The 20,717-nt window shown below is 37.0% G+C and overlaps 1 protein-coding gene across 2 annotated transcripts in view; it reads right to left on the reverse strand.

Annotated features, from left to right (window-relative positions):
* Lama2 (laminin subunit alpha 2) overlaps positions 1-20,717 on the reverse strand; it is a 594,199-nt gene that overhangs the window by 234,735 nt on the left and 338,747 nt on the right. For both annotated transcript variants that reach the window (XM_038339597.1, XM_038339596.1), the window contains exons 13-15: positions 18,651-18,752; positions 17,113-17,324; positions 872-983 (exon numbers count right to left, since the gene is read on the reverse strand). In XM_038339597.1, coding sequence (XP_038195525.1) covers positions 872-983; positions 17,113-17,324; positions 18,651-18,752 — 426 coding nt within the window. The remainder of the gene's footprint in view (positions 1-871; positions 984-17,112; positions 17,325-18,650; positions 18,753-20,717) is intronic.

Genomic DNA, 20,717 nt, shown 5'->3' on the forward strand with positions numbered 1-20,717 from the left:
GAATTATTAAGAAACATTTTTTTAATTACAAATATAGAACAATGAGACAACAGTAAAGTGGTCAAGCCTCAGGTATTCAAGATTAGGAAAAAGTTTTCCTGCAATTTATTTCTCCGACACACTCTGCCCTTGAAGTTTCAAGGATTGTTTGCTGCGCCCAGGGTGCTTTCTTCAGAAAGAGCTAGAAGGAGAGGTTGACAGGGCTTAAAAATGGAAGAAGAAACAGAAATGAAACAAGTGTCCATTCACTAATAGAAATGAAAAAAGAAATATTTTGAAATGTTATTTTGCCACAATCACCTTAAAGCTGGCTAGAAAGGGAAGGAACACACAAACAGCAGTTGTAGTAGGGAAGCTAATGAAAGGACACTATAGTTTTGAAAATACATGGTTAGTGCTAAAGAAAAGCCATGAATTCTAATTACTCCTTTAATTTAGCATGAATGATAGAGGGGGTCCAAGGCCCTACACCTAACTGAGGAGTTATTGGCAGCTGCCAACTGTTAGGAGAAGAGGAACCATTCTTTTCTGGGGTTTGGGCCACTGGTAAGTTGTCTATGCTGCTGCAGATGACCACGCCCACCCACTTGTGGGAGGGGCTCATTGGACATAGTATATCAGTAAAATCAATCAAGGAGATGATGCAAAGTAGAAAGAGCACATACTGAGGACCCAGTGATCAGGAGACGGGAAGTAGGGGTAGATATTATATTTCAATGAAAACATATATAAAATTTTTAAAGAATAAAAAAAATTGAAGCTGTATTTATATAATTATGTTTATGCCATTATGGATTGAAATTTTCAAAATGCCCATTTCGGAAAAGTTTATCGGCAGCATTATCGGATGGGGTTGGTTCTACAAACTTACTTCACAAGAGTTGCCACTGTACCCAGGTGGACACTGGCAAACTTCCACAGCACTTGCAATGCTTTTCGCAGTAGGATAGGGGACGGCAGATTCAAGATTAACAGAGCTCAACCTGGGAAGAGAGAAATGAAATAGTAAGTAAAGATATTTCTCTGAAATATTTTGAAACTAGATGAATAGTGATATGTGAATATCCATAACAATGTAAACATGAATAAATAAATAATCCATGCTGAAAGAGAATGCTTCTGTAACTTGAATCTTCTGTAATTCACTATAGAATCATTATTGGCTACCAATGGCCTCTGCATTCATGGAGTCAACCAATTTGTATACTGAAAATATTTAGACAAAACATTTATATTTGTATTGAGCACCTGTAGTCTTTCTTAAATAGCTATTGTGATTATTTTGTAATAATAATGCATTGCATCTATTTGTGTAACACTAACCTTAAATTAGGGATTATACATAATCTAATCATAGCAATTTAATGCTATGATTTGAATTTAAAGTATCTAATATCAGTTTACATGGAGACTTGAACACTTGATCCTCTGTCAGTGATGGTGTCTTTGAGTTCCTGTGGTGTGTTCTAGACATAGGCCTAAGGTGACAGATGCAGGGACACAGTTTGTCCTGGATGGTTATCATTGGTCCCTAGTTCTGCATCAAGATCTATCAGCTTCCCAACCGACTGAGATGTAACAAACTATATGGGATGTAAGATGTCTTCAAAAACTCATGTGTTGAAACACTTGGACTCCAGTTGATTGTACCATTTTGAAAGGCCATGGAACCTCTGAATATTGGTCAAACTGGCAGAGTGCCATCCAGGTCAGCTTTGATGGTTTGTCTGTGTTTCTGGTGAGGGACTTTTTGCTTCTCATTCTATGTAGATATCATAAGCCGTGTCCTAATGTGCTACCTCTGTCACCCTCTACCAACACACTTTGTGCCATGATGAACTGCATTCCCTGAACTGTGTTCCAAAATATGCTTTTTTTCTTTTCAGTTGTCAAAGTCAGGAATGCTGTCACAGTGATGAGGAAGCCATATAATACATCTTAAATTATCACAGGATAATAAAAATATGTGTTTAAAACAATTTGTCAAGGCAAAGAAGCAGAACTGATCACTAATGGCCATTAAGAAAGCCAAATTAATCTACTTGAAGACTATATGGTATTTGCTGTGCTATGCTTACTGTATGTTACTTTATTCAGAAAATCCAAATGGCTGGAAGAGGTATAGAAAATCAGCATTCAAAATTTAGAAGAATTTTTAAAAACTGCCAGCAGCATTGCTAAGAAAGAAGGTAGGAAATCAATTCAATTCTAAAAATATTGTGTAATAAATTTAACCAATGAACACCAATGGCAGAAATTCAAGATGAAACAATCAAAAAAGATATACAGAGTTCATACCTTGTAATAACCAATATCACTGAAATTTCCTTAACATTAAAAGTCTTCCAAATACATATTCAATGTAATTCTCATGAAAATATTACTGACACTCTTTATGAAGCTAAAACCAAAAGAGAATAATTCTAAAATTCATATGTAACATTAGAGTCCTTTCACAGATGAAGCAATCTTGAACAAATCTGGGAGCATCATAGTGGCTGATTTCAAAATATGGTGTGGGAGGTACTTTTGTTTATGTGTTGCTTTTATTGGTTAATGAATAAAGAAACTGCTTTGGGCTTATAGCAGAGCTATAGGGGAACAGAGCTAGGCAGAGAAAACTAAACTGAATGCTGGGAAAAGGAAGGCAGAGTCAGAAGACAAGCCATGGAGCTGCTGGAGACAGACATGCTGAAACTTTGCTGGTAGGCCACGACCTTGTGGTGATACACAGATTAATGGATATGGGTTAAATTAAGATTAAGAGTTATCCAATAAGAAGCTAGAGCTAATAGGCCAATCAGTGATTTAAATAATATAGTTTCGGTGTGATTATTTCATGACTGAGCAGTAAGGAAACAAATAAACCACCTTCCTTACAACAAAAATATTTTGTGGAGCCATAGTAACTCAATGATTAGACACTGACCAAAGAATATAAATACACAAGCCAAAGGAATATAAAAGAGCATTTTAAGCACACACACACACACACACACACACACACACCCCTCCAATAAACTGTATTTTTAACAATATGCCAAAAAAATACATAGGAGAAATGGCAACACCTTCAACAAACAGTGCTGAGAAAGCTGTATTATTTATGCAGATGATTAAACCTGACCTCTGTCCTGAACTCTGTAAAAAAGCTACTCAAAAACACACAGCAAGAAACTAAAAATAACAATGACAAAAGAATGATATGAAAAGGTATCAAAGTCTGAAATACAAGAAATTGTGAAACTAGCAGAAGAAAATAGAAATTGGTCTGCGTTAAACACCAAGATTTGATCTAAAAAAAGAAAAATAAAAACCAACCAACCAAACAAAAAACAAAAATAAAATAGTAAGAGAATATTCCAATATAAAATTTTTAAAAAAGAGATAGCTTCCTGTGGAGGGATTGGTACACCAACCCAGCCACATTATCTTAGACCTTTAGTCTGTCCTGCCTATGGGAAATCCTAGGGTAAGGGTGGCACAGAATTGTGGAGTGATAGACAATTGACTGGTCCAGCTTGAGTCCCATGCTTCAAGAGTGAGCTCACCCCTAACTCTGCCTTGAGTGCCAGACCCAAAAGGTGGATGGCCCACAGACCTCGAATAAAATCAAATATGACTGGAGGAAAAAAAGTCAATGTAATGATGCCTAACAATATTCTGATATACTCATAGGTTGATGCCTAGCCCAATAGCCTTCAGAGAGACTTCATCCAATAACTGCTGGAAACAGATACAGAGACCCCACAGTCCAACTTTAGGCTGAGCTCATGGAATCTTGCTGAAGAGAGAAAGGAAGAGTTACAAGAGCCAGAGGAATCAAAGACACCAAGAGAAAAGCCATAGAATCAATTGACCTGGGCTCTAAGTTTTCAGAGACAGAACCAATAATCAGGGAACCTGAATGGGACTGGCAGAGGTGTATATATGATGTGTAGCTTGGTCTTTTTGTAGACTCCTAACAGTTGGAGCAGGGGATGCCTCTAGGTCCTTTACTGGCTTTTGCAACCCTAGTACTCATTCTGTGTTACCCTGTTCAGACTTAATACAAGGTGAGATACTTAGTCTTACTACAGCTTAATATGCCATGTTTTGTCAATTTCCGTGGTAGACCTGCCTTTTCTGAATAGGAACAGAGGGAGAGTAGATGGGGTAGGGAGGTAGAGGGGAAATGGGTGGAAAGACTGGGAGGAGAGGAGGTAGGAAAACTGTGGTTAAGATATAGAATGAATGAATGAATAAATAAATAAATATTTGATAAATGATAAGCTCATCAAACAAAAATCCAAGTGTCATTTGGGGGATAGCTCTCTGTAAGCCATATATTCAGTTCAGTGGCATGCTTATTGGTTACAAAGTTTATTCTTTTTTGTTGCTTATTTTTTAATTTCTAATATCTGGAAAGATTTTTGGACTATGTATTAATTTTTATATCATCCTTAAAGCAAGAAAGGAAGGTTAATTTGAGTCTTTGGGCAGAGAAGTCCAGAGTCCACCAAACAGTATGAGTTCCCCAAACAATATATATTACTAGTGTCCCTGATTGCCCACCAAAAGTAGGTCAGAAAGCCTCATTGATTGAGCTACCTCACACTTGGTTTGCAGGATATTGAGAAACCAGGCTGGATCTGAGATGGAATTTCCTCCTTCTGGCTAGCTTACACAACACTAAACCCTGCTCTTCACATTGTTTGAGGGAAAGAGCCATCAATAGTCCTACCTAGATGCTGACCACATGGGGTACAGCAATGACTTTCCTGGGAGGAAATGTCCTTGGCATGATATGTTGTGAATGTTATGGGAGTAATCAGTAACCAAGTATATTCTGATTAGATTATGTTGAAAAGGTCATGGCTGGTAAAGCTTACTCTCTAAGGGTGAACTTACTACTATGTTTTGCTAAATGGTCATGGTGTCAATTTGTCTTCTAAGTTTTTATGTCTATACTTACAGATTAGTATTTCTCTCAGCTTTCATCAACGGCATTTCATTCTGCATGGGGCATTGGTTAATGCAGAGACTCAAAACTGATAAAAGTGATGAGAATAAGCAACCACAGTGTGTCCCTAAGTAGGGAGTCACTCCATTTCAGACTCAGGGTACATTGTGAAAGAGAGGGCAGAGAGAATGTACAAGCCAAATGTTGGAGAGGAATCTTGTAATCCTTTTCATTGTTGATATGAACAGCATAGCAATAAACATCAACATGCAAGTATCTCTGAGGTAGGATGAAGAATTCTTTGGTAACATGGCTGCTGCTAAGGAGTAGTATAGTTGGATCATAAAGTCACTCTCTTTCTAGAGTATTTAAAAATCCCACACTGATTTTCACAGTGTCTATGCCAACTGACACTCCCATCAACTATAAATAAAGGCTCCTCATTCCTAAACCCTCACTTTCTTTTGCTGTCATTTGTTTTCCTGATGGTAGCCATTCAAGTGGAGTGAGATAGAATATAAAGCAGTTTCAATGTCTGTTTTCCTGCTGGCTAAGAATATTGAACACATTTTACACTAACTATTGGCCATTTGTATTTCTTCTTTTGAGAACCATCTATTCAGTTCAGTGGCATGCTTATTGGTTGCAAAGTTTATTCTTTTTTGTTGCTTATTTTTTAATTGCTAATATCTGGAAAGATTTTTGGACTATGTATTAATTTTTATATCATCCTTAAAGCAAGAAAGGAAGGTTAATTTGAATCTTTGAAATACATAGATGAATGGAGTCTTTCTAGGCACTGAGTGTCATCTGAAACCTTCAAAAGACAAAGAAAGATCTTTAACTGCATATACATAGAGCCAACATTATTTTTAGGCACTTTCTTTGAACATCTTGGTAGAAGGTCTTAGACTGAAGGGCCATTTTTATAGTGCTTCCAAACACAGGTCACATAAAAATCACAAGGTGGAGTTTTTGCTCACCAGGTACCCTACACAAGAAAGAGCCTATTTCATGGGCATTTTATTGATTTTTTTTTTACTATTTAAGATAGTCATAAAATATAATTAGTAGCTTGTTGAATTAACACAGGTTGAAAAATACCAGGCTAACTACAATATAAACCAATTATATTTTACTTTATTATAAGGGACAAACTCATGAAACAGGAACAAGAAGACCAATCTCAGCTATGTATCATGGGAATCACAGAGAGAGAGAGAGAGAGAGAGAGAGAGAGAGAGAGAGAGAGGGAGAGAGAGAGAGAGAGAGAACCCTGGACTGAACAGCATTTTTTTCGGGTACCCTCTTCTTAAAGTACATAGGCTAGCAGAAATTCCCCATCACTTCCCCTTTTTGTCTAAATAAGAGAGTTTCAAATCCAATACAAAACTATATCAAGTATACTATATCAAGTACAAAATGACAACAAACACAAATAATATTAAGCAAGGAACATATGTTAAATGTTTATAAACATTTTCTTTTAAAGAGTGTAACATAAGGGGCCTGCTTGTTTGGGTTTTCTGTCCCACCCAGTTCCCCCAGCCGGCAAGCCCCAAAGAAAATCACACAGAGATCTCCATAAGTTATAAAACTTATAACTCATCATGAGCTCATTAGCTCAGGCTATACATTAGCTCTTGTAGCTTATATTAACGAATTGTTCGTATTTATGCTAGCCACATGGTTAGGTACCTTTCTTAGCAGGGTAGCTCACATCTTGCTTCTTCAGAGTCTGGGCAGGAGTGGGAGGAATCAACTTCCTCCTTCCCAGAATTCTCCTGTTCTCATTGTATCATTTCTACTTCCTGTATGGTTTTCCCACCTATACTTCCTGCCTGGCCGATCAACGTTTATTTAAAACATGATTGACAGAATACAGACAATTCTCCCGCACCAAGAGTCTAGTCTTGCATTGAAAATGGCTTGGCTAAATCATAATAGGAAGATAACTATTACTATTTAATCTTTAACCCCATCAAAGGCCTGAGAAGGGAGAGAATAATACTTGAGTAGGCAGAAAGTCCAATCAAGCCGCTTCTAAAGTAAGCTGTATATGACAGAGACAATTGGCTTCTTGAGCAATCACCCAATGTCTCATTTGCAATGTTGAAGCAACTAACTTTGGCTAAGGCCTAGCAAAACTGACAGACCATTTTTAGAGGCTTGAAATTTTTTAAAACTGTCTTATCCTGTCTTGGCAAGGTTTGTTAGTAGTGTGTGTGTGTGTGTGTGTGTGTGTGTGTGTGTGTGTGTGTGTATCCTGCTTATTTAGTCTGGACACTATGCACTTTGTCAGTGGTCAAAGCATGAGCAGTTCCTTGCCCAAAGGCCAATTATGCGAAAAAGAAAACAAACTTTGAGTGGAGTGTTTTTGGTGCTCAACATTTTCTAGGGAATAAATTGGTGCTGTCAGAAACAATTGTGTCTCATGTCAACAAAGCTGCAAGTTCTACAGATCCTTGAAGTGGTTGAAGATTACCTATCTAGGCAAAATACAATCTCTATGTAACTAAAGAACCTAATTAATCTGACTATATGTATAACAGACATGAATAACTATTGACCTATAATACTTAATACCTGTATAACTTAAAGACTTTATATTAGAATATTAAATAATATGTAAAAAACAGTGCAGTAAATGACCTCAAAATATAACAATTATAAGTATCTTGATCAGAGGTAGGAATATATGATGTAATACAAAAATATATCCTAACCATCCTATTCCCCCAAGCTCTTCCCATCCTCCACTTCACACTTTTAGGATGGTTGGGATATAGGAAGGGTGGATATGGGAACAAGGAATTATATATCTTACTTAAGGGAGCCATTCTAGGGTTGGCAGAGGCTTGACTCTAGAGGGGTTCCCAGGAAAAAAAAATAAAATAAAAAAAAAATAAAAAAAATAAAAAAATAAAAAAGAGGTCAGTTCCCAACCAAAAAAAAAAAAAATATCCTAAAGTTGTATCAATATACAAAATGTCTTAAACAGAGGTAGAAACATACATGTATACAATCTGACAAACTAACTTTGTATAGGTGTACAAATATGATAAACAAATAAAAATATAATTTGAACTTTCATAATATACAAAAACTATACCAATGTAAATTGTCCATAAATAATAGCTCACAAGTATTCACTTTATTATCCACTATTATTATTAGTAGTATGAAGAAGTTCACACTAAATTATTTATTATCCCGGGGGCAAACTCACAAAACAGAAACAAGAAGTCCAAGCTCAGCTATATAGCATGTGTTAGTTGAGAATTCCATGCACATTTTGATCAAATCCTCCAACCATAAGATTATTTTTTTATAAATATCTTTTAATAAAAAAGTCATTTCATAATATTAATTCTAGTAATACATGAGTAGGCTTTTCCAAACTCTGCTGTCATTTTTTATCTCTTCCTTCAGTTGTTTATAGTTTTTAGTGTAGAGGCACTCGTTTCCTTTGTTAGGATTATTTCTAGATATTTTATTTTCTTTGCGGCTATTGTGCTATCCATGATCTTGTTCTCTGTATATTTGTTGCTAGGTTAAAAGAAAAAGAAAAGAACTATTTATTGGTAGAATTTGGTTCTATATTCTGCCACATTGCAGAATTTAGCCATAAGATTATTTTTGTGGCCACTTCATAACCATAATTTTCCTACTGTTATAAATAGTAATGTAAATATCTGATAAGCAGATGGTCCTAGGTGACCCTTGTGAAAGGGTCGTCCAACCCGCCAAAGGGTCACCACCCACAGGTTGAGAACAGCTTCTGTGATCCAAGACATTTTATCAGCCCTGAACTACACCTGTCCCAGTTGCCCAGTCAAGGTTCCCCTCTTGCTTCATTCTGCACTCTCATACTTATTTATCTATTTTAAAGAGTTCTTAATGGTGGACTCAGTAATGCATGATTTTAGACTCTGTTTTCTCTCATTTAGTATGTTTCTAAGGTCTAGCCTCATTGCTGTACCCAGCAATACATTTTTATATTTTTATGTAATGTTCACTGTATACTGAACTTTGTTTTCTACTCATTTTTTAATGAATGTTTGTGTTTTTCTGCCATTTGAATGCTATGCATATTTATAAACGTGTATTTTTGTACCTGTTTTCCCTTTTCCATGGTTATAAACTTTGGAGAATGTCTAAGTCAGCCATGTTTTCTTAACACAGAGGGCACACAACTAAAGATAGTGTTTACTTAGGTTGATACAAACATAAATTATTCCTCGATAACACAAACCATATCATGTGCTATACACAGGTAGCAGGACTGTCTTAGTCTTTGTTCCACACACTTTTGATGAGAAAATGGAAGGGTGAATTAGATGGATAAATAGATAGACATATTCAGGGTTAATTAAAATACACATAAGTTATTAAATAAATGAAAAAGTTATAGTAGACATGAAATTATAACATTGTCACAACAAGTCCAATAAAATCTACCATCCACATATCAGAGAAATGAAATGCAGTAAGTAAAGATTAAATTGTGTGTTCTATCTGACATAGAAAACAAATGGGAAAAGTTATAGGACTTAAAACCATAAGCCAGAAATATCCTAAATATATCATGGCATCCAGCTGCCTAGAATTAATGTACTATCAAATAATAAGCCTATAATTCTGATCATTAAGAATCAAATGGTTTCACTGTTGATAAATTAGTTGATTACCATATAAAGGAGTCACAGCTTACTAACTAGCAGCTTGATTGATAAAGACAGATATGTTTCAGGACTTTCATTATAAAAGTTTCATTATCAAACGTAAAACCCTAAAAAGGGACATTGTGGAAGAGTGATCGTCTGAGTACTTCAAGAAACAATTTAAAAATCGAGATACAAAACAAGAAATACTTTCAGTGAACTGCCAAGTCTCCTTTGTCTTTTGAACAGCAGATGTTCTTCTTAATCTGTGTAACCATTTTGAGCTGTGAGAAATTTCAGCACTAAAGCATCTTTCCCTGTAATATTCCACATTAGTATTCACTGAGCAATCCCAATGTTCATTAAGTTCTGCGGTTTGTTAAATGGGATTTTAATGCGTTTAACAGTTTTAAGTGTTACCCATGAAGAAGGCGCTATTTATCCCCCTCCCCCTTCAATACGGTCATTTGCTTTCCTTGATACCAGGCTGCATTCATTTAAATACAAAGTATTGGCAGCAACAAAGTACTGAATGCTGAAATGCATAAACTCTCAAAGGTTTGTCGAAAGGTCAAATGCTTTAACTGAGTCTCCTTCCTGTGACTTGAAAATACAGATAAGATGATGGGTGGAGAGAAGAGACATAACTCCAAGAGTTCCTATGGGAAATACTAGAGTCACGTCAGACACTGTCTCGTTCATTTATTTCTGTTTGGTTTCATTTCTCAACAAAGCTGGCTACGTCATGGTACCCTAAAACCACCAAAGCAAAATGACGTATTTTGAAACAACAAAACCCCTGTGCTCTTAAAATTCAGTTAAATATCCCACTTTTTCTTCACACATTGTTCTTAATCAAAGACTTTCATTTTATTCAAACTTTAGAAATGTAATATGGGGTTAATCACTACAGAAAGATTTGTATTGCTTGTAAAATATTTTATTCTGTTTTACATTTGTTAAAACCTAAGGGGGTGATTCAACATCCTTTCTTAACTGGGTCTGGCAGTGTAGTTTTTGGATTCCAGCACTTGGAAGGCTGAGAGGCAGGAATAAAGCAAGTTCAAGGCCTGCTGCAGCTGCAGAAGGAATGCAGAACCAGCCAGGACAACACAACAAGACTATGCTTCAGAATAAGAATTAGAAGAGAGTGAGATTTTTCTCTCCCATCTGCCCTTGGTCCCGTCCCACCCCACCCCCAAATTCCCAATTTTTGCCCGGTGATCTTGTCTCCTTCCAATATCCTGGAGGATTATTATATGTTTTTCTTTGGGTTCACCTTCTTATTATCTTCTCAAGGATCCCGAATTAAGGCTCGATGTCCTTTAATTATGGCTAGAAACCGATTATGAGTGAGTACATCCCATGTTCATCTTTTTGGGTCTGGGTTACCTCACTCAGAATAGTGTTTTCTATTTCCATCCATTTGCATGCAAAATTCAAGATGTCATTGTTTTTTTTTACTGCTGAGTAGTACTCTAATATGTATATATTCCACAGTTTCTTCATCCATTCTTCCACTGAAGGGCATCTAGGTTGTTTCCAGGATCTGGCTATTACAAATAGTGCTGCTATGAACATAGTTGAGCAGATGCTTTTGTAGTATGATTGGGCATCTCTTGGGTAAATTCCCAAGAGTGGAATTACTGGGTCCTGGGATAGGTTGATCCCGAATTTCCTGAGAAACCGCCACACTGCTTTCCAAAGTGATTGCACAAATAAGCATTCCCACCAGCAATGGATGAGTGTATCCCTTACGCTCAGGGGAATGGGATGCTTGGGATATAGGAAGGGAGGATATGGGAGCAGGGAAGCATATATCTTATTTAAGGGAGCCATCTGAGGGTTGTCAAGAGACTTGACTCTAGAGGGGTTCCCGGATATCCAGGGAGATGCCCCCGGCTAGTTCCTTGGGCAGCTGAGGAGAGGGAACCGGAAAAGGCCAGATCCTATAGCCATACTGATGAATTTCTTGCATATCACCATAGAATCTTCACCTGTCGATGGATGGAGAACATGACAGAGCCCCACATTGGAGCACTGGACTGAGCTCACAAGGTCCTGATGAGGAGCAGAAGGAGGGAGAACATGAGAAACAAAGTCAGGACCGTGAGGGGTGCATTCACCCATGGAGATGGTGGGACAGAACTAACGGAAGATCACCAACTCCATTTGGAACGGGAGTGATGGAACATGCGACCAAATCGGACTCTTTGAATGTGGCCGAAGGTGGAGGCTGACTGAGAAGCCAAGGACAATGGCGATGGGCTTGGATTCTACGGCTTGGACGGGCTCTGTGTGGGCCTTGTCAACTTGGTTTCTCACTTTCCTGGACCTGGGGGGAGTTGGGAAGACCTTGGTCTTAACATAGAGTAGGTAACCCTGATGGCTCCTTGGCATGGAGAAGGATGGAGTGGGGGTATGGGTGGAGGGAGGGAAGGGAAGGGGAAGGAGGAGGGAAGGAGATGGAAGTTTTCAATAAAAAAAAAAGAAAAAGAAAAGAAGAGAGTGAGAGCTACAGCTCAGTGGTGCAAGGTCAGACTAACAGGGGAGGCAAGGTTCAGTCCCCAGTAAAAGTCCCTAGCCTCTGCCCTGTGGAAATTTAATAAGACCCCTTCTTTAGAGGTAACCCATTATTTCTACCTCATTGCTAATGAGGCAAGAGAATGACTTAGTGATCTAGGTGGTATCCGAGGGAGTTTCTGGAGAAGAAGAATTCCTTTACTTCAAGCATGTATGTGTGTGTGTAGGGTATGTGTTTGTATGTGGTATGTATGTAGTGTGTGTGGTATGAGTGCATGATGTGTATGGTGTATATATGTATGTATGTGTAGGGGTTATGTGTGTGTTATATTAAGTTGTACCTGTTTGTGGGTGTGTGTATTTGGTATATGGTACGTATGTAGTATGTGGTATGTATGTAGAGTGTGTGTGTGTGATGTATCTAGATGTAGTGTGTGTGTGATGTATGTGTATGTAGTGTGTGTGGTGTATATGTATATGTATGTGTGGGGTGTATGTGTGTATGTTATATGTGAGTGTTTATGTTTGTGGGCTATGTGTATGTGTGGGGTATGTGTGTATATGTGTATGTAAAGTGTGTGTTTGTGAGTGATGTTATGTGTATGTAGTGTGTGTGTATATGATCTCCAGAGAGCTGAGGTTACAAGTGAGAGTTGCCCTTTCTGGCATTATGCCTGGGAGCTGGGTACTTAACTCTAGTCCTCCTGCTATTTTGTCAAGCAGTGCACTTACTTAGTAAGCCACCTCCTCAGTCCTTCTCCAAACATTTTGGCCAGTGTCAAGTAGGGAAAATAAATATGAGAATATGATGTCACTACAGGCATTTGTAAAACATAAAATGCTAGTACAAGATTTAACCTCTATTTCCTTGGTCATCCACGTGCATGAAGTATTTACTCTTACTGGATTATTCTTTATATTATACATGCAGCTTTCTTTGAGTTCAGTGCCCCACATTGCATTACAACATATACTGGCAAATCACATGTTCTATAGGCATTGTTCCCTAACCTAGTCTTCAATCTGGAAATTCAGATATTGTTTCTGCCAGTGTACATGGCAGAAAACTGAAATTTAGACAATATACATGCAAGATGCTCAGAATATGGTTGCAGACTGAATGAGTCCGATATAGATGAACCTGGAGTAATTCTTAAAGACCATGGGAAGAAATGCCTGTGGGCTTAAACCCTTACTCTATCTCTCACCAACAGAAAGTGAGAAGTGAGTTATTTAAATCTTTTTAAGTACTAGCATCTTTGTTATCATATTTCTTTAAAATGTGATCACCTGGGTGGCTTATTTGAAATATAGATAGAAAATCTGTATTCTTCAACTCAATGTCTCTTATTACCAAAGATGTTTTGTTCATGTGATTTTTTCCAGATAATTTAAAGTATAAATTATGACAAACTTTATTTAATATATAACTCCTAAATTCACAAGAAAATTCACATGAAAGTAGCTTAACTTTAAAAAGTTCTATGTGAGGAAGAGTCCAAAGGGCATGATATACTTGAATAGAAATTATTTATGAAGCTCATCAGTATGTATAGATGCTATGTGTCAAACAAAAAACATTTCCAAGTGGTGCTGGGGAGATGGTTTAGCAGTTAAGAACACTGGTTGTTCTTCCAGAGGACCTAGGTTTGATTCTTAGCACCCACAAGATAGTTTATAACTGTTTATAATTCAAGCTCCAGCTGAACCAATACCCTCTTCTGGCCTCTAAGGTTACCAGATATGCAGTGCACTGACATACTAACAGGCCAAACAATAGTATAATGAAATTAATAAGCATTTAAAATGCTTTTAAAGATTCTGTATTTGTTTGCATAAAATGACTGCATATGAAGTCTATCTTGATAAAGTTGCAATAGCCTTGATTCTGTCCTTGTAACAACTCCAAATTCTGGTATCTGACCCAGGCCTGTAAGAAGATTTCCAAAAGTCTACCTTTCTTCAGTAACTAGAAGATCAAAACAGACAGGGTGCTGACCCCCATGTGATGTCAGAATTCCAGGTTGTTTATCTTCTGGTAGCTGAATAAACTTTAGGAAGTCTCATACTGGCAGTTTAATGTTCCTTTTCCAGAGATGTTCATTACTTTGGTTCACATTACATTGACCAAACCACTTCATCTGCTCTCAGGAGTCAAGTGAAACTTGATACACCCAAAGGAGGAGAATTTGGTGAACTCTAACACCATCTATTATAGGACTAAGGAGAAGACAATTTGTGAAGAGTTCTGTGTCTAGTAGGTACTTAGGAAATATTTTGTTTAAGTTAATGGTCAAAGATGTTACTAAAGCCAAGATTCAAAGAATATATTATATGCATATGTAATATATAAGTAGCTTGATTTGCCTTACATTTTTCTTTACTTATGGGGTATGTGGATGTACATATGAATATATGTGTGAATGAGTATACATGTGTAATCAAAAGGTGATATTAGATGTCTTCCTGGGCATATATACACTTCATATACTGAGCCAAGGTCTCACAATTAAACCCTCAATTTTGCTAATCTCGCTTGTTTTAAGGACCATTACAGATCCACCTCTTAAGGAAATGCCAAGTCCACCTGGCATTTATGTGGATGTTAGGTATCCAAACCGTGGCCCTGATAGCTTTTGTGCCACGCCCTTTTCCTACTGTTCCATGCCCTTATGTTACCTTCTTTGAAAAAATGGTGTATAGTTATGTTTTTCTCCTTATTTTACTAAATACAACCATAAAGAGGATATCAATTAGCTATACTTAGTGAGTCTTTTGAAATTCTGGATAAGCATGGCAGCAAGCACTCTCACAGTTGTGGCAATAGCAGAGTATAGCATACTCTAAACATCTCCAAGCCTGATTGATGTTTAGAGACAGTATAACCACTTGAAATGAGACAAGTCAGATGTAAATACTTCATATTTGTGAGGTGATTTTTCTGTTAGAAAAATGTTTCAACAATTCTCTAATTCCATTCCCAAAGTGACCTTTGGAAGTTGGCGAGGCAATTGTCTTCCTTATTTCAGAAATGAAGTGACTGAGGTACAAAGAGGTCAAAGCCATATTCATGTTTACAACTATTAAATAGCTGTGTTGGAAACGGAAGTCAAAATCCTTGACCTACAGCTCAGTTTTCTATCCAATTCCACCTAACCGTGCAACTGGGCAAACCTAAGCCCATTTTGTTGAGATAACTACCCTTCAGTGAGTCTAAATATGAAGTGCTATTGCAATGCTCCAATTTCCTTGTGCTTGCACACAGGCAGTATACCAACTCAGGAGCCTACTGTGCAAGACAAGTTGAAATCAATTCAAGCAATGTTTTACAAATAAGACTCAATTTACTGGTTGATCAGAGATAAACAAAATATCGCAAGCTAGCTGATCCAGGATTCATGGTGATTTTCGGCTCTCCAAGAATAGGTTGGAGCTTATATCTGACATTGGCCCCACTTCTTGGTCCACGATGTTTCATTAATAAGGTTGGCAAAAAGCAGTCAACATCTTGAAGAGCTTCAAAGTCAGCTCACATAGTCACACTTCATGACCACGTTCATAAATTCAGAGAAAATGCCAGAAGGATTTAAATGAAACCAATGACTTTAAGATGGGTAGACTTTGAAACTGGCTGGCATAAATCAGGAGGGTGTCTTTGAATTAACTAGCCTGAGAAGCAATGTGACAAAAATAAATAAGCCCTCCAGCTACTTTTTGTCAATTTGGTTGTCATTCACTTTCAAAGCTGGAGGACTCATTTCTTTATACTGTTTAAACATCATGACAATCTCTATTTACTAAATGAGAAAAAAATAATTAATTCCTAAGTGCTGCATCTCGCCTTTATAGCACTTTAACCCAGCTTCTAGCAGAATTGCCTATGCAAAAGAGGCATATTGTTTGGCAACGGTTTTGTTTATGAACCTGCAGCTCCCTCCTTTGGGAAATGGTAATGATGATTGTACTTTGCTGAAATATTACAAGCGAAAGACAAACTCGGCAGCACAAGCAAATAACAGGGTTACAATCTACAACTGAAGAATCCAGAGCAGGAGATATTGCTCTGAATAAAGTCATACCAGTTTTCATTGTGGCATCAAACCTGATCTTCTAACTTAATCTCCTTGAGAATCAATATGCAATAATATTTTGTGCTACTATCTGGATTTTTAAAAAAATGAGGAAAAGCATATTCTAATATATCCGAAATAATAATTTTATCAGACAAAATGTCACTGTTTCTAAAGTAATACGCATAGAAGCTTCTCATTAGACTTCTGTGATCAAATTTTGCTCAGGTCAAGGTTTTCTTTTTCTTCCATAATATATGGAGAATAAGAAGGAACTAGCTTTTGAATGTATCCACATTAAAGCAGTTTATCATTTTAGCTACAGCCCTGGTTAAAATGGGATGAGAAAAATACTATTATGGGCATATTATACTTAAACATCAAGATGCCACAAATACCAATCACTTGCCAAGATCAACAGAGCTTATTTGAGCTCCAAAATCTCCTACTCTTTCCTTTAAACCCTGTGTTTATAATAGTGTCACGGTGTTGTATAAAGGGGTGTCTAATTATGTAAATGAATAAGCCTGTATTTCTTACTACAATCTAGATACCAGTTAGTTGATGAACAGAAGAAAATATTTTAAAAAACAGTTTTTGAATATGAGTAGTTTGTAATCTTATATCTTCAGTATTTCACCATCTGAGCTGCCATAAACAAAACTGTCCTTTTGTTTCTCAATAGAAAGTCATTATTACATGCTCTGTCAAAATTGCAGAGGATTCAGCAGTGTTAAAAGTCCAATATTTAAATTTTAAAGGTTTCATGTGATAGCCTTACAGAAACCAGAACTTATGCTTATCTTTAACTCAAAGGCACAAAACTAGACCGTTTAAAATGTACTTTTCTGGCATACTTTTGTTTGCCCCAGATACACATGTGAACGCTGCGAGATGGAATTCCAGATCTTACCTGAAGATGGCATCCATCCCTAAATTGTATGTGATTTGCATGAGGATGCTCTCCAAATTTGCAAGCACAATCATAAAATCTTTTCTACTGACTGGTAAGTTCGTTCCATGTATGATAAAGGAGTCTTCTTTGAGTGGTAACTCCTCAGTGTGTTCTTCGGTTGGATCTAAATACACCTCCTTAAAGGCTGTGCTGATCCTCAGGTTATTTCCCTAAAGCAGGGGTGTAGGGAGGGGGAGAAGAAAGGATGTATTGATAAAATGGCAAGAAAGATACAATACAAAATTTCTAAAGGTTATCTGAATTTGCATACTCTACTCCAGATCGTTTAGCCTCATTTAGCATTTTTCTGGTGTACATGAACCAAAGACAAAGAAATGTAAAGACCAACCTTCATCTCATATACTACAAAGTCTACCACTGTGATTTTTGCATGAACTTGCCTTCTCCATTAACTAAAATAATAGGTTTCACATATATATGTTGTTGCAAACAATTTGGTTTCATCCATGCATGAAAATATCATGTGTTTATGGCAGAGATAAGAAGTGCAGTGTATCATGCAAGGGCATTTCATTAATATATAAGCTAAAATATTTCTGACTTCCATATAAGGAAAGATCTGCACACTGATGTTCAAAATAGGAAAAGACCATCATAAGAATCATTGTAGTTTATTTAGGACATTCAAGTCATCCTACTTATTTACTGTTTTAATGATACATCATCTCTCAACCTTCATGCTTAAGAGAGCTCCTTTTATCTTCAAGGAATCCCAAGATACACATGCAGTTTTATGTTTATGTGAAGTCTAAACCACTTCATTTGATTCTGGAGGAAATTCATTCCGAGTGAGTAATCTTGTCATTCTGCCACTGACCCCTAAGCAAAGAAGACTTGGGGCAGTAACAGAGCCTACAGCTCAATCAGCATCTTCTGTTTGGAACCACTAACACACATACAGGTGTGCACCTAGGGGTATGTATGTAAATACTGGGGAAGAATCCATCATGGCAGTACGAGAAAGTAAGACGGGACTCTAAAAATATTACTGCACCCATCATTTGGAATCATGCATAGACTTCCAGTTCCCAGAGGCTGTTTCTCTTGTATATTTTCTACCTAAAGTAAGATCTTGGAGTCAAGAGTTACCAACAGCTCAACAAATTACTTTGCCCCTTTCCCTTTGAATATGTAAACCAAACAGAAAACCATAAAATCTATAATATAATGTATTCCATAAATTAGTATTGACCTAAACACATGGATCCTGTAACCTTTTAAGTGCAAGAAATATGGCTGTATTTTAAATTTAAATTTCAAAATGGTTCTAAGTGGTCTTTTTTGTCATCAGAACCAATTCTGGATTTTCTTGGCATGTATCACATTGAAACATGAGCATGGCATAAAATTACAGAGGTGGATTTTCTTTTATAGCATGTAAATCAGCATCTGTCAATCAATGAAAAGCAGTGTGAGTGGCCTCAGGTGACATGGCGATATCACGTGGTTGCACAGTAACATGTTTATTATCTCACCTCTAAGATAGTCATCAGCTGAACAACTTTTTCTGCATCCTCTTCTGCTTCTTCGAGGTCATATGAGATGGTAAATGTCAATTGTCCTCCTACAGCTGGGAGCTAGAAGAGAAGAGACACATAATCATTTCAGCATAGGAGGTGGTTTATGGAATCGTCTTTTATGTACTATTTTAAAACCCTTTTATTGTTCTAGAGGGCAATATTTGGAAGAAACAGCAATTGCCAGAGTGCAGACTAGAGACAACAGACATTTCTGTAGGAGTAACCTTTATATGAACTTTGGCCCATCAACAGCAAACTCGAGATAAATATAAATTCATGGGTTATTTCCTCAGTAATGCAGGCTTGATAGAATAGGATAGGTTCTATGAAATCAAACACAGATTTCCCTGTCCATAGTTGATCCCAAACAGAAGGATCAGTGCCAAACTAGACACTTTCTACCCATCCTTGCAGGTACTGACATTCTGTAGCTCTGAATACAACCAACAAAAACATCCTTCTGTTTGAAAGGCTAAGCTGAGGAACATTATTAGTCAAACCAAAAATAAAGGTTAGCTGCAAAATTTACATGTAAATTCAATCAGGACTACCTGAGAAGGTCTACTTTTGCCTATGTAATCAAGTAAGCTTGTATGGATAAATGTTATTACCCCTTCCTCATTAAGCAAACTTCATTTCTTCTAACGTATGTTTGATGCTTGCATTTTTCTGACATTGACATTAACCTTGTAAAATATATTTTTCTACTAGAACACAAGATCATTTTATAGGACAGGAATCAAAACTAGATCTGTGAGTGACAGATTCAATGTAAATGTGGCAGGCCCTTAAAAAATTCTATCCTGGCCCTGTAAACAAAGACATTACTAGAACAAAGCTGATGATTTGTATTCTGCTGTTCACTTTGTACTGACAAGCAGAGCCCCAGTTTCCCTGACCTGGGCTCTCTGTGTGTCCTTTCCTGGCAGACCTTGACCAGAAGGTACTTCCCAGGAAGGCAAAGGATGGAGGAGGAAGAGACTGGATCCCTTCGAGTTGTCCCACAGGGGCCATGCAGAGCTTGCTATGGCTCATTAAACAGGATTTTACATTGCAGCTCAGCATTGGCTTAGAAGGGCTCATTACATGATGCTCTGGAGGGACTGAAATTTAGAAAACATTTATGCCCCTGCTCCTCTGAGTAATGTGCTACTCTAATGTCTTTTCATATATAAAATAATACTTACCTGCCTGGACAATAGCATTTGGCATTATTATAAGTAATGGGGGATGAATCTATATACCACGGTTTTGGCTCCTTTAGAAAAAGCACCCAACATTTCACTTAGCCCGCTTGTTCAAATCAGCGAGACATAAGTACGAGGCTAAAAAGGCTGCAACTGATATTTATTAATATCTCAAAGAAAACTGAATTATTTAGTGTTTTCTAAATTAATAAAGATATACAGTAGGAGGTAGCCATTCGAGATCCCAATTTGGAACATAGGCATAGTGAGAGCTAATGGGAATTAGGACTTTAGCACGGGAATGAGGGGATGACACACTGAACCCAGAGTTGCATACTGAATATTCAATATACTCAAATTTTATGTCCTTGGCTGAATCTTTCTAGGAGTGAAACTTGACCATTTTTTCAAGTTCCATTACTGAATTAAGGCAAATGCTGCATTTTAATACAGTAACCTAGTACGATATTGTTTTTACCTTATTACACATTTTTTACATTAGAATGGTCTTGCTAGAAATTTCCTGATAGAATCCTTGTAGTTTTCTGTTAGCACAAATCCTTGCCTGGTTAACATTTCAACATCCAAAAGACCAAGGAAAGCCATTTTAAATCATTCTTAAGTGTAGTAAAAAAATCTTTAAAAAAAACCATGAGTACTGGAACTGAAGGATTCAGAATCCCCAAACCTAACCATTAGCATTCACTGAGTAGTTCAAGAAGACATGATATTTGTGGAAAAATATGTGCTGTATGTAATTAATTTTCTATAATTTTGAGCTTTCTAAAACCCATTTATAAATTCTATCTTTGGGACTTTAAGTTAATTTAGGGGA

Source organism: Arvicola amphibius, chromosome 8 (assembly GCF_903992535.2).
Source record: "Arvicola amphibius chromosome 8, mArvAmp1.2, whole genome shotgun sequence".
NCBI classification, from domain to species: Eukaryota; Metazoa; Chordata; class Mammalia; order Rodentia; family Cricetidae; genus Arvicola; species Arvicola amphibius.